The sequence below is a fragment of the Peromyscus eremicus genome, chromosome 13 (assembly GCF_949786415.1).
Source record: "Peromyscus eremicus chromosome 13, PerEre_H2_v1, whole genome shotgun sequence".
NCBI lineage: Eukaryota > Metazoa > Chordata > Mammalia > Rodentia > Cricetidae > Peromyscus > Peromyscus eremicus.
Genome location: NC_081429.1, coordinates 2,012,656 through 2,025,479, shown reverse-complemented (window position 1 = coordinate 2,025,479; position 12,824 = coordinate 2,012,656). Strand labels below are relative to the sequence as shown.

Below are 12,824 nucleotides of genomic sequence, written 5' to 3'. Positions count from 1 at the left end.
GTCTAATAGTATGAAGGCAAGTTAATAAGGCCATTACAGAACTGTGATGGAGAGGTGGCTGCCAAGGGAGAGTCAGAACGTTTTAATGGAGTGATAAGGTTGAGATGAACATTAAGACTGAAGAGCTAAGATACTCTGTGAAAGAGAAGGCCACAGTGGGAACAGGATGTGTCACAACTCTTAAACAGGAGAGAAACTGAACAGAAAGTCTAGTGCGACTGTGGTGTAATGAGGACAGGGTATTACAAACCTGGACTTCATTCTAACCATCCCTGATGTACTTGAGAAGCAATGCTACACAAGGTTTCCAAAGCAAAGTCTGGTATTAGTGAAAACAACAAAGTCTTGAGCCCAGTGTAATAATGCAGGCAAAAGAGGAAGGTGGCTTGGACCAAATTCCAAATGAGGTGGCTATTTCTGGGTCCACTCTGGCAGTACTCAACCAAGCACCCAGAGAACTACGATCAGTGAAGACAACACCCTGCAGACAACCTCTGCTGACAACCAGGAGTAATGGCTGGACCTAAGCCTACATTTACAAGTGGCAAGAAATCTAGTGTTTACCTCCAGACCTAACTGGAGAAAAAAATGCTTCTACTGATGGGAACTAAAATTCACCTGGAATCATCTGTATCCATTAGGACAAAAGTCTAACTTCAAGTAGAGGCAACACGTCACGTGTTTGAAAGTCACCATCACAGGGTGTAGTGGTGCACACTTTTAATCCCAGCACTTGGGAGACAGAGGCAGGGGGATCTCTATGAGTTTGAGGCCAGCCTGGTCTACAAAGTGAGTTCCGGGACAGGCAGAGCTACACAGTGAGACCCTGTCTGAAAAACAAACAAACAACAAAGCAGGAGGAGGGGTGAGGAGAAGGGAGAGGAGGGAGCTGTCACGTTTCTCAGCATCTCTACCAATGTCTTTAACCAATCCTCATAAAGATGGTCTCAAGCTCCCCACCATATAGATTTACTGTCTACTGATTACCTGTTGTTCACAACCAAATACTTGTAGAGCAAGCACAGACTAAAAAGGACAACCAAGCAAAGGTATGCAAGCAGCCAAGGCTGAAAAAGCACCAAGGCTGGAGACAGGCATATGCAAATCAGTCTGGGGGGGGGGCATGAAAAAAATCTCCATTTAGAAGTTACTCTCTACACCTTCCCATTTCAATCGCCACTACAAGCATCTACGTATAGACCTATACAAGTGTATTCATATGGGCGCTGCAGCCCGAGTCCCGAGCATCTAAACACACACAGTAAGTTGGCTCTCCATTCAAAGCTGCTCTTCCCGAATGAGGCTCTTAAGGGAAACCAGTCGCCTCACATATAATTTCGGACTTTCAGGAGAGTAACGCAGCCCGAGCCAGAAGCACTCAGTGTAGCAGTTAGGCTACCAGGCCAGGAGCTGCTTTACGATGCTTGCGGTGGCACTGGGGCCCATGCGGTTCGAAACCCCTGAGGGGGAGGATTGGGGGGTCACTTGACCAAGAAGCGGACAGAGAGAAGAAAGAGAATCTCCCTGTGGTCCAGTGGCCGCCTAGCAGCCCGGTCCAGTCCTGGCACGGGGGTGTGGCTGGAACGGATGCCCAGGTGGTCACTTGGTCCGATTCCTACAAATCCAAGGGGCCTGCGGTGGCCCGGCCAGCCTCCAAGCCCTTGTCCCCGGGGTGGGCCTCGGGCAGAGGGGCCGCGCAGGCCGGCGCTCGACCCGGAGGTGCCCAGTCACTCGCCCTGACTCAGCTAAACGCCGGCGCGGTGGCGGCTCCTCCCTGGGGCGCCTGCTCCCGGCCGCACTCACCGGCTGAGGTGATCATGGCTGCGCCCTGCACTCGCCGGTCCGCTAGTCCACAGTCCTGGCCAAGCCCTGGATCTGTCAGCTCAGGGCCCGCTCGCTCCGCCGCACCTCCAGGTTCCCGGGTGCGCTGCTCAGTCAGTCCCCTCCACAGGCCGCCGGCTCGCTTCTAGCCGAGGACCCCGCCCGCCCTAGGGCTGCCCGCACCTCCGCCTGAGGCTTGGCGCAAATTCGCCTCCACGCCTGTGTCTTTTGTGCAGCCGCCGCCTCTCGAGATCATGCAACAGGGCAAAAAACATGCCGTTGCTTTTTATAACTCTCCTCGAGGTCAGGGCTCTGACAGGCTGGGAAGGACCACTGATCTGCACCTGCCATCAGGCTTCAGAGTAGGCACCCTTGCAAAAAGAGGCCCATTCATCACCCGCCATTGCTAGGAGAAAGGGTGTTAGGGAAGGTATAGGCAGTGCTCACAGCGCCACCTATGGTTATGGCGGTCTCACTGCGGTAATGCCCACCAACTCAAGACTTGGGGGTGTAGCGAAGTATTTTCTTAGAAAAGTGACTGAGGCAGAAGGATTCGAGGCCAGCTGGGCTATATGAAGAGCTGTTATCTGGGGCGGAAAGTGTAGTGGTGGGATACGGCCGGAGAACGACTTGGTTGGCTAAGTCTTGCCATGAAAGCATGAGGACCTGAGGTTGAGTTTGGATTCCCGGGGGCGGGTGTAATCCCTGTGCTGGAGGAGGTGGAGACAGGTGGCTTTCTGGGGCTTGCTGGGTGCCTGCCTAGCCAGTTGGTGAGTTCTAGGTTCAGTAAGAGACCCTGTTTCAAGAAATAAAGTGGCTTGGTGTGGTGGCGCACGCCTTTAATCACAGCACTCAGGAGGCAGGGGAAGGCGGAGCTCTGTGAGTTCGAGGTCAGTACCAGCTACGTAGTGAGTTCCAGGACAGCCAGAGCTCCATAGTGAGACCCTATCTAAAAACAAACAAACAAACAAAACAAACAAGGCAGAAAAACAGTTGAGGAAGGCACCCAGTGTCAACCTTCAGCCTACCTGCACATAAACACATACTTGGCACAAACCGACCTTCACGTCTGTGTCTTTTGTGCAGCCATCACCTCAGGCGGATTCCCCTCCCCACAACACACACACACACACACACAAGCACATAGACAAAAATAGACTTTCCAGGTGTCAAATGTGGTGGCGGTACATGCCTTGGGAGGCAGAGGCAGGCAGATCTTTGTGAGTTCCAGGCAGCCTGGTCTACATAGTGAATTCCAGTCAAGTAGGGGTTACATAGTGCAACCTTGTCTTGAAAGGGCGGGGCTGGTGGTGGTTTGGAGAGATGCCTTTAATGATGAAGCTTCCAGAGGACCCAAGTGCAGTTCCCAGCACCCACATCAAGCAGCTCCTAACTGCTTGTAACTCCAGCTCCAGGGGATTTGATGATCTCTTCTGGCCTCCACAGGTACCTGCACTCATGTGCATACATACTCACATAAATAATAAACCTTTAAAATATATCTTTTTTTAAAAAGGCTTTTTAATAAAAAAAAAAAAAGCCTGCCTTCAAAATACAAAAACCTCATAGGACTTTATTATGATAGTGAATTAATAATGAATCAGTCTATTATAGATGAACAATGAGAAGTTTTCCAGAGATGGTCTTATATGATAACCCAGGCTGTCCTCAAACATATTATGTAGCTGAGGATGACCTTGAACTTCTGGTCCTCCTGCCTCCAGTTGGGGAATGCAGAGATTGCATTTCTGGTTTATGCAATACTTGTAGTTGAACCCAGGGCTTCACAGACACGAAGTGAGCAATTTACCAATCCCCCATGAAGACTTTTTAAACTGCACTTTTGAAACAGCTAATACTGTTCATTTACATGTTTTAAACAGTAGAGGTATGGCTGGGTGTGATGGCACACATCTTTAACCCCAGCACTCAGAAGGCAGAGGCAGGGGGATCTCTGTAAGTTCAAGCCAGCCTGGTCTATAGTGAGTTCCAGGACAGCCAGTGCTATGTTGAAAGACCCTGTCTCCAAAAAAAAAAAGACAAAAATCGGAAGTATGTGACAATATATAGGAAAAAATATGTCAAAGGAAAACCCAATGTCACGTATTCTTTCCTCCTACCTAGCCAGTGGTCCCTTCCCCTCCTAGCAACTAGGTCCTAATATATCTTCAGAATTTTGAAGTGACGGCTGTGACTTTCACTTACTCTCCTGTTTTTTTTTTTTTGTATGTGTGTATATGTGTGTGTGTGTGTGTGTGTGTGTATGTGTGTGTATGTCCGTACACCATATGCATGCCTACTGCTCTTGGAGGCCAAGAGCGAGCATCAGGTCCTTTGGAACTGGAGTTACTGGTGGTTGTGAGCTGCCCCGTGGGTGCTGGGAATCAAACCTGCGTCCTCTGGAGAGCAGCCCCTGAGCCATCTCTCAGATCAGTCATATAGCAGTTTCAACAGCAGATTTACTTCAATAGTCAATGCTGAGAAAATCTTGATAAAGGTTGGTAGTAAACAGTGATATGTTTGTGGAGGCAGTTGCTGGGGACAAACTCACAGTCTTATTTCCTTTTCCATTTAGTTTTATCCCTGGTAAACAGTATTGTTTAAGCTACTAGCTTTGCCCCACCAAGGTACTCTTTGGATAGTGGTGTCTGAAACCTATTTTTTTCTTTTTTCTTTCTTTTTTTGTTTTTGTTTTTCGAGACAGGGTTTCTCTGTGTAGCTTTGCGCCTTTCCTGGAACTCGCTTTGGAGACCAGGCTGGCCTTGAACTCACAGAGATCCGCCCGGCTCTGCCTCCCGGGTGCTGGGATTAAAGGCGTGCGCCACCACCGCCTGACCTGAAACCTCTTTCTATTGGCCTTCTCAAAGCAATCTAATAGAGTGAGACAAATCAATGTTTTGCAGTTGCCAGCAAATTAAATGATTGGTGACATACTTGAGTGTGTGTGTGTGTGTGTGTGTCAACTTTGAATAATTTAGTATTCTAAGTCATGCTTGCTAAAAACAAACTCATTTGAAGGGCCAGTGACTCAAATCAAAAGGCACTGACCAAACAGATATGCCTAAGAGATAAGCAAATTGAGTGTTTGGGGTACAATTCTACAGAGGTACTCCCATATAAAGACACTTGTGTGTTCCCAAACCCCTAGAGAAGTCACAAACAATTGCCAACAGGTAATACAAAAGAGTGAACTGATGAACCAGCCTGCCTCCATCTTGGGCTTAAAAGCCATCTTATAATAAAGACACCCTAGGTTCATTCCTGTTTATGATTAACCTCTGTCTCTCAAGGATTGGGCTATGCCTCACCTGTAACCTTAACCACAAATGGTTCTGTACTGCCTGTTCCAGGAATGGCAAAAAATCGTGTCTGTGTTTCAAAAAGTTGTTTATAACCAACTTCCAACCCTACGTTTTTTTTAAAAGGTAATATGACCACCCATGACTTACCTTGTTATGACTACCTGTTGTTATGACTACCTTATTGTGCCCACCTTACAACCTTGTCTGTTTCAGGAGGGACTAACTTGTTATGTTTATATTCTGCTGCTCCTCTAACCCCACCTATTTTCTTTGTAAACCAACCCCCCACTTAGAACGCCCTACCCCTGAGCTATAAAAGCCTTGTCTTCCTCACATCCAATGCTGATCTCTCGAACCCACCTTAGGTGGGGCAGCCCATGTACACAGATTTTTAAAAAGCTTGCGTTAATCAATTGTTTGCTTTAATTAATTTGGCCACGATGATTTGGGCCAGTGGTCTTTCTCCTCCCATCTTTCAGATGAACAGTTAAAGCTCTGTAAAGAAAATACTAGCTCAGGGGTCAGTTATACAGTTTAGTGGCAGAGCCCTTGTGTAGCATGCATGAGGCCCCAACTTAAGTCCCTCGTACTGTGGAGAAAATCAGAGCTTGGATGCTAGGTGGGCAGTTCGGTGGCAAAGTGCTTGTTTAGCATGCTCGAGGTCCTACAAAGGATTCGGTGGGAGGGAGGGAGAATGAGAGTACTACGCGAGGCTGGTAACAGCTACAGCGTCAAAGGCGGTAACGGAGTAGAGGACCTGTGACATGGAGGCTGCATGGCCCACGCAGACGAGCGGCTCTGTGGAGCTTACAGCCTTGCCGCTCAAGCGCAGGCTTACATCGTGAAGCCAATGCTTTCGCCAAGAAAAGCCAGAAACGAGAAGTCCATGTGCTATCACAACTTTTTTAGTTATTTAGTTTTAGTCAGTGTTAGGTCCAAAAGAAACGGGACAAATGGCTAACTGTGGTGCCTGTTAGCATACCAAAGCGAATGCTGGCTTCTGAGCTAACCCGTAATACCTGTGTGCACCTGTGGCTCTTCTTAGCTCCTTTACCTGCCCCCTCTCCTAACCTTCTCCAGCTCATGGGTTCTCTTCCCTAGCTTCTCATTTCTATATAACCTGCCATTTCGGCCATTCGCTCTCTGGGCCCCCTCTCTCCTGCCTCTTTCTCTTGGTCGTTTCTTTTTGTCTTCCTTTCTTTCTGTTCCTCTCTGACCCCACCTTCCACCCCACCCCACCCCACCCCACTCCACCCCACCCCACCATACTCTACCCCGTAGCCACGTTCTGTCTACTGCTTTCTCTGTCTGCTCTGGACTCTTCTAGATGCCTCCAGCTGTGCTATCTCTCATATCTACAGTAAAAGTCTTCCCTTCCACCATACCCTGGAGCAGCCCTGCCTTACTGTATGTACAGTTAGTTATTTGTTTTTGTAGTCTTGGAAGGGAACCCATGGCTTCTTGCACAGTAAATGTGTACAGTGTTGACAACTAACTGAGCATCATAGCCCTAACTCTGGAATTTGATATGTTGACAACTAGTTAAAAATCTTGCGGGGGGGTGGGGGGGTGGAGAGATGGCTCAGAGGTTAAGAGCACTGACTGCTCTTCCAGAGGTCCTGAGTTCAATTCCCAGCAACCACATGGTGGCTCACAGCCATCTGTAACGAGATCTGGTGCCCTCTTCTGGCCTGCAGGTATACATGCTGTATATGTAATAAATAAATCTTTTAAAAAAAAAAAAAAATCTTGCCAGGCGGTGGTAGCGCACGCCTTTGATCCCAGCACGTGGGTGGCAGAGGCAGGTGGATTGAGTTCGAAGCCGCCCTGGGCTACAGAGTGAGTTTCAGGAAAAGCACAAAGCTACACAGAGAAACCCTGTCTCAAAAAACAAAAAAAAAAAACAAAAAAAAATATTTTCGGAGTTTAGGGGGTAGCTCAGTGGTAGAGCACTCGCCTAGCATGAGTAAGGCTCTGGATTTGAATCGCAACGTGCTTCAATTTGAACACACACACACACACACACACACACACACACGCACACACGCACACGCACAGTTTGAAAGCAGAAGGGTGGCTAGTTTCCCCTGTGTGGGAGAAGTACCGTGTCTCCAGTTTGAATTCAGTGTTTATCATTGCCACAAACTTATTTGAGCTTTACGACTTTAAAACTATCTTGCCCTTTCCAGGATTCAAATGAGCTCTACTTCTGAGGGCATAGTGAAATGACGGAAATAATTCCTACAGGATGCACTGTTCTTAAAGAACGATCAAAATTTAGGAGGTCCACAAAACATCTCAAAGCAGGTTCGCTGTGGCCTCACCCACCTAGGGCCTGGGTGGCAGGCCTGGGCAGCAGGTTGGCAGGGAATTGGCGGGTCTTACAGCGCCCCCTGGTGGTCTCAAGCCCCTTGCCGGCAGAGGGAGCGCGGCCCAGGACCGCAGCCCTGGCGTCCCTGGCGTCAGTACCGCAGCGTTGGAACCACAGATCTAGCATGCCTCTCTTGCAGTGGAGTGGCAGAGGCTGGGAGTCACTGAGCCCCGCGGCTCCGGGTCTGTACTGCCCAATAGAGACCCGTCTACCTGCCACCAAGGATCTCAAGGCAACTCAGCCACCCTGCTGGGGCTGCTTCATTGACGACCAACGTGTCTTTAGAGATAAAATTTTTATTAATGGGAGCAGAAATATGACCCGCAGCTGATGGCATGAATCTCTCCGTGTGGATGCTCGATCAAAGGCCAAACGCTCTCCAAGGCTGTAATTGGCGTGGGTAAACTGAGGCACCAAATGATCACTGAACGTGGAGTGAGGGGAGGGAGGGGCACAGGGAAATGTCCAGGTGGGATGGGTACGAGCTTCCAGCTCTTTGCTACAAGCTACTCTCTGGTTCTCTCTCTCTCTCTCTCTCTCTCTCTCTCTCTCTCTCTCTCTCTCTCTCTCTCTCTCTCTCTCTCTCTCTCTCTCTCTCTCTCTCTCTCTCTCTCTCCTCTTCCTCCCTCCCCCCTCCCTCTCTCATTCCCAGGAAGTAGGAGTTAAGATCACCTGAGCCCCTCTGTAAGTCATCAGTGTCTTCCTGGTTCTCAGCATGTTCCCACCATGAACTGTAAAAGCAGTTGCACTGAATTTTTGTTTGATTTTTCGAGCGTGAACCCAGAACCTTGTGCATGTTAGGCAAGTGCTCTTCCACTGAGCTACTTATACATCATCAGCCACATGTCCTGCTGACCACTCAAAATGAGCTAATGCCACGAAGGAACTAAACTGTAGATTGCATTTAATTTTAATCAGTTGACATTACATTTTTATATTGAAGTAGAAAATTTATTTATTTAATATAATCAACTGGTATGCCAGATTAATTTCAATTCATTGCATTTTTTCCCAATTGAACAAATACTCAATTCAGTTACTGAAAAGCTTCAGAGATGGAACATTTTGAGGATGTGAATATTCTTGTGACTGAATTTAATGGACTCTAAATATAAATTAGGTGTTTTTGGTGCCATGGTGTGCATGTGAAATCAGAGGATAACTTGCAGGAGTTAGTTCTTTCTCTGAAAACAAATACATATGTTAAATATTTATCTTATTTCATGTGTGGATGTTTTGCCTGTATGAATGTATGTATGTGTACCACATACGTGTCTGGTGTCAGAAGAGATCATAAGAGGGCATCATATTCCCTGGAACTGGAGATATGGATGGCTGTGAACCATTATGTGGATGCTGGAAACTGAACCAGGGTCTTCTATGAAAGCAGCAAGTGCTCTTACCTGCTCAGCCATCTCTCTAGCTCCAGGTTCTCTCTCTCTCTCTCTCTCTTTTTTTTTTTTTTTTTTTGGTTTTTCGAGACAGGGTTTCTCTGTGTAGCTTTGCGCCTTTCCTGGATCTTGCTTTGTAGACCAGGCTGGCCTTGAACAGGTTCTCTCTTTTTACCATGTAGGTCGCTGGGATCCACCTAAGGCACGAAGGCTTGGCAGTGCTCACTTTTACTTGCTAAGCCATCTTGCTGGCCATGAATTAAGCTCTAAAGTTCTCACAGGGTTCAGTGATTTAGCAAAACAGGATGGAAAATGCAGAGGAGACAATGTGGAGGGCTCACACTTGTCATGCCAGTACTTGGAAGGCTGACGAAGGAGCATCAAGAATTCAAGGCCAGCCTGAGCTACACAGCCAAGTTCAAGGCTGGCTTGGGCTAAATAGTGAGAGTTTGCTTTTAAAAATGTAAAAAGCTTTATTAGTAATTTCCAACTGAAATACAATTTTGATCTTAGTAACGTATACATGGGTTGTGGGTGTAGTTCAGTTAGTAGCGTGCTTACCTAGCATGTACAAAGCCCTAGATTCGATCCCCAGCATTGCCTAAAATCAGGTCTGGGGCTAGGGAGATGGTTCAGAGGGTAAGAGAGTTTGCTGTCCAAGCACTATGACCCGAGTTCATAGCACTAGCTCCCACATAAAAATCCAAGCATGGCCACACATACATGTTACCCTAGCCCTGGGAGGGATAAGGAGGGTCACTGGAGCCTGCTGGCCAGCAGTCTAGGAAAAACTAGTGAGTTCCAGGTTCAGTGAGAGACCCTGTATTAAGGGAATGAGAAGGAAAGTATACTCTTGTCCTCCTCTGGGGCACACACATGAGAGAGAGAGAGAGAGAGAGAGAGAGAGAGAGAGAGAGAGAGAGAGAGCAGGTGTATCGCACACATGTAATCCCAACACTAGAATGGTAGAAATAGGATCAGAAAATGATTCAAGGTCATCCTCAACTACAGGTTGGAGGACAGCCTGGATACAGGAGACCCTGTATTTAAGAAAACGAAGAGCTGGAAAGATGGCTCAGCAGTTAAGAGCATTTACTGCTCTTGCGGAAGACCTGCGTTCAATTCCTAGCACCCATACAGCAACTTACAACCATCAGTAACTCCAATTCCTAGGGATTCAATGCTTCTTCTGACTTTCGTGGGCTTCTCACACACATTATGCATTTACATACACGCAGGCACACACAAAATTTAATAAATGTGTTTTTAAAGTACACTAAGCTGAGCGTGGTGGCTCATGCTTTTAATTCCAGTACTTGGGAGGCAGAGGCAGAGACAGGTGGGTCTCCATGAGTTTGAAGCTAGCCTGGTCTATATAGTGAGTTCTAGGCCAGAAAGAGCTACCTAGTGAGACTCCGTTTCAAAGAATAAAAACAAAGAATGCTCATGATTACAACTGACCTTACCTGCTTCTTTGCCCTTTTTCCCAAGGTGGCTACTAGAAAAACTGAACATTTCACATGTGTCTTGTCATAGATCTCTCTTAAGCCCTCCAATTCAAGCGTGGCCCTTCAAGGTCTTGCCTACTTTCTGGAGCTGTCCCTGTGGCCTGGATCTGGATAGGCTGAAGGGGAGACACCCTCTTGTTGGGGACCAAAGAGGTAAGAGTAGCTTGTCCCCACATCTAGAGTTCTGGAGCGGGCAGTCCACAGGGATTGTAGGTCAGAGTGGTTAGCCTACAATAAGAGTAATGATTCAAGCTACCTCAATTTAAAGACCTCTTTAATTGGTAATGAAGAGAAGGAACTTGGGGCTAAGAGACTGTGATAGTTTGAATACAACTGCCACCGCAGGGGGGGGGGGGGGGGCCCGAAATCTCTTAGGGAGTGACACTATTAGGAGGTGTGGCTTTGTTGGAGTAGGTATGGCCTTGTTGGTGAGGGAGGGCTTTGAGGATTCCTATGCTCAGGATACTGCCCAGTGTCTACTTCGATTTTCTGTTGCTTGCAAAATGTAGCACTCTCAGCTCCAGTACCATATCTGCCTGCATGCCACCATGCTCCCTGTTATGATGATAATGGACTGAACTTCTGAAACTGTAAGCCTGCCACCCCAATTAAATGTTTTCGTTATAGGAGTTGCTGTGGTCATGGTGTCTCTTCACAGCATTAAAAACTCCTAACTAAGACAGAGACAGACACAGTTTTTGCAGCTAGATCTCAAAACCAGGGCTTGGTCACAAGAACCAAGCAGGGTGCTCCAAGCCCTGCTAAACATTTTGGGTAGGAGTCATGGCTAGAGAGCCCAGGGAAGAGGGTATAAGGGGTTCTCATGCTTACCAAAGCCACAGCCCCACCTAGGATGTGACCCCCCAACACCCTGTTCTCCCCTCCCCCACCCCTGTTTACTTCCTGTGACTCTGTGAACCATAGCTGAAGACTTGGGCTCAAGGTTGAAGGCAGATAAGGATGTGTATAGATCCCTGGTGGTCCAGTACCGCCACCCTCCCCTAGTCCCAACACCAAGGTTATGCAAGTGGCAGGCTGTCCTGGCTAAATTCCACCTCTGTCCCAATGCTTGATTCCCTAACTCACAAAAACAGGTCAGAGTGTTTGTGCAGCCCTCAATAAAGCCAGCTTCCTCCACTCACAGGGCAGGCTCTGTTTACCATGCATACAGGACAAAGTCCAGGCTACCTGTCCCTGTGAAGCAAGCCCTACCCCTTGTCACTGGCTTTTTTTTTTTTTTTTTTTTTTTTTTTTTGGAGACAGGGTTTCTCTGTGTAACCTTGGCTTGTCCTGGGATTCACAGGCTGGCCTCGAACTCAGAGATTCACCTGCCTCTGCCTCCTAAGTGCCGAGATTAGTGTGTGCCACCACTGGCGGGCTATCCTCAGCATTTTGAAGCACAGACTGCCTTCACATCTTCAGCGATCAGTGGTCGTCATCATCCTGCTGAAGTCTGGCCTTTGCTTCTAGCAGGAAAAGATGGGCTCACTGCATTGCAGGCCCAGGGCCTCCACGTTTGGTTCCGTTACACTCTCTCCTCAAGAGTTGGTTTGACAAACCAGGAACTCTTTGGAGGCAAACAAACACTTGAACAGGAAACTACGACACAAATCTTACAAAGGTTTGCCGGAAAGCCAATGAAGGCCTGGGTTAGCTCTGGTTAAGCACACATGTGCATACATATCCACACCCTCTATTGTATATCAAAGCACATGCTATCTTTAAATCAAAAAGTGAATATCCTTTTAAATATTTACTTCTGGGACTGTAAAATGGTTCAGTGGGTAAAGGTATTTTGCTGCCAAACCAGATGACCTAGTTTGATCCCCTAGATCCACATGATGGAAGCAGAAACTGAATCCCACAAGTTGTCCTGAGCCCCATACACATGCTGTGGCATGTATGCACCCCCATAAGTTAAAAGTACAAATAAATAAATAAACAAACAAATAACTCTATTTAATACCTGCTTCTACTCTCCAGATATACATTTCTCAGTTGCAGCCATGGGGCTGGGGCTGTGGAGAAATCACCTGGGCCTGGAGAACTTTTAGAACTTCATTTGCTCAGACTCCCTCCTCCCCAGGCCTCCGTGAGGACGGTGTTAGAGAAGAAAAGGAAGACTCATTCTGCTTCTATCAGATGCCAGTGAGGCACTGTCTGGTTTATTAGATATAAGGAGCCAGGATTCAAGTCAAAAGCAGGGGAACTACCATCATATTACAGGTTAGAACCCCAGGACCCAGTGGAGGTTGGCGGGCATTTCCTCACACATGGCTCCCAAGGGTCTCCAACCTTCATTCCTTCCTCTGGAAAGGTCCCACGAGGCTGTCTCTGGTGAAACCCAAGTCTTTCTGTCCCCTGGGAAACAGTACTAAGACAGGACAGCAGGATGCAGTTTGCTGCATCTGACTCAGTACAGATGTACTCA

At 47.6% G+C, this 12,824-nt stretch overlaps 1 protein-coding gene across 1 annotated transcript in view; it reads right to left on the bottom strand.

The window, feature by feature from the left end:
- Positions 1–1,972, bottom strand: part of Psmd1 (proteasome 26S subunit, non-ATPase 1) — an 81,979-nt gene extending 80,007 nt beyond the window's left edge. The window contains exon 1 of the mRNA XM_059278035.1: positions 1,804–1,972. Coding sequence (XP_059134018.1) covers positions 1,804–1,819 — 16 coding nt within the window. The 5' untranslated portion in view covers positions 1,820–1,972. The remainder of the gene's footprint in view (positions 1–1,803) is intronic.
- Positions 1,973–12,824: the final 10,852 nt, after the last annotated feature.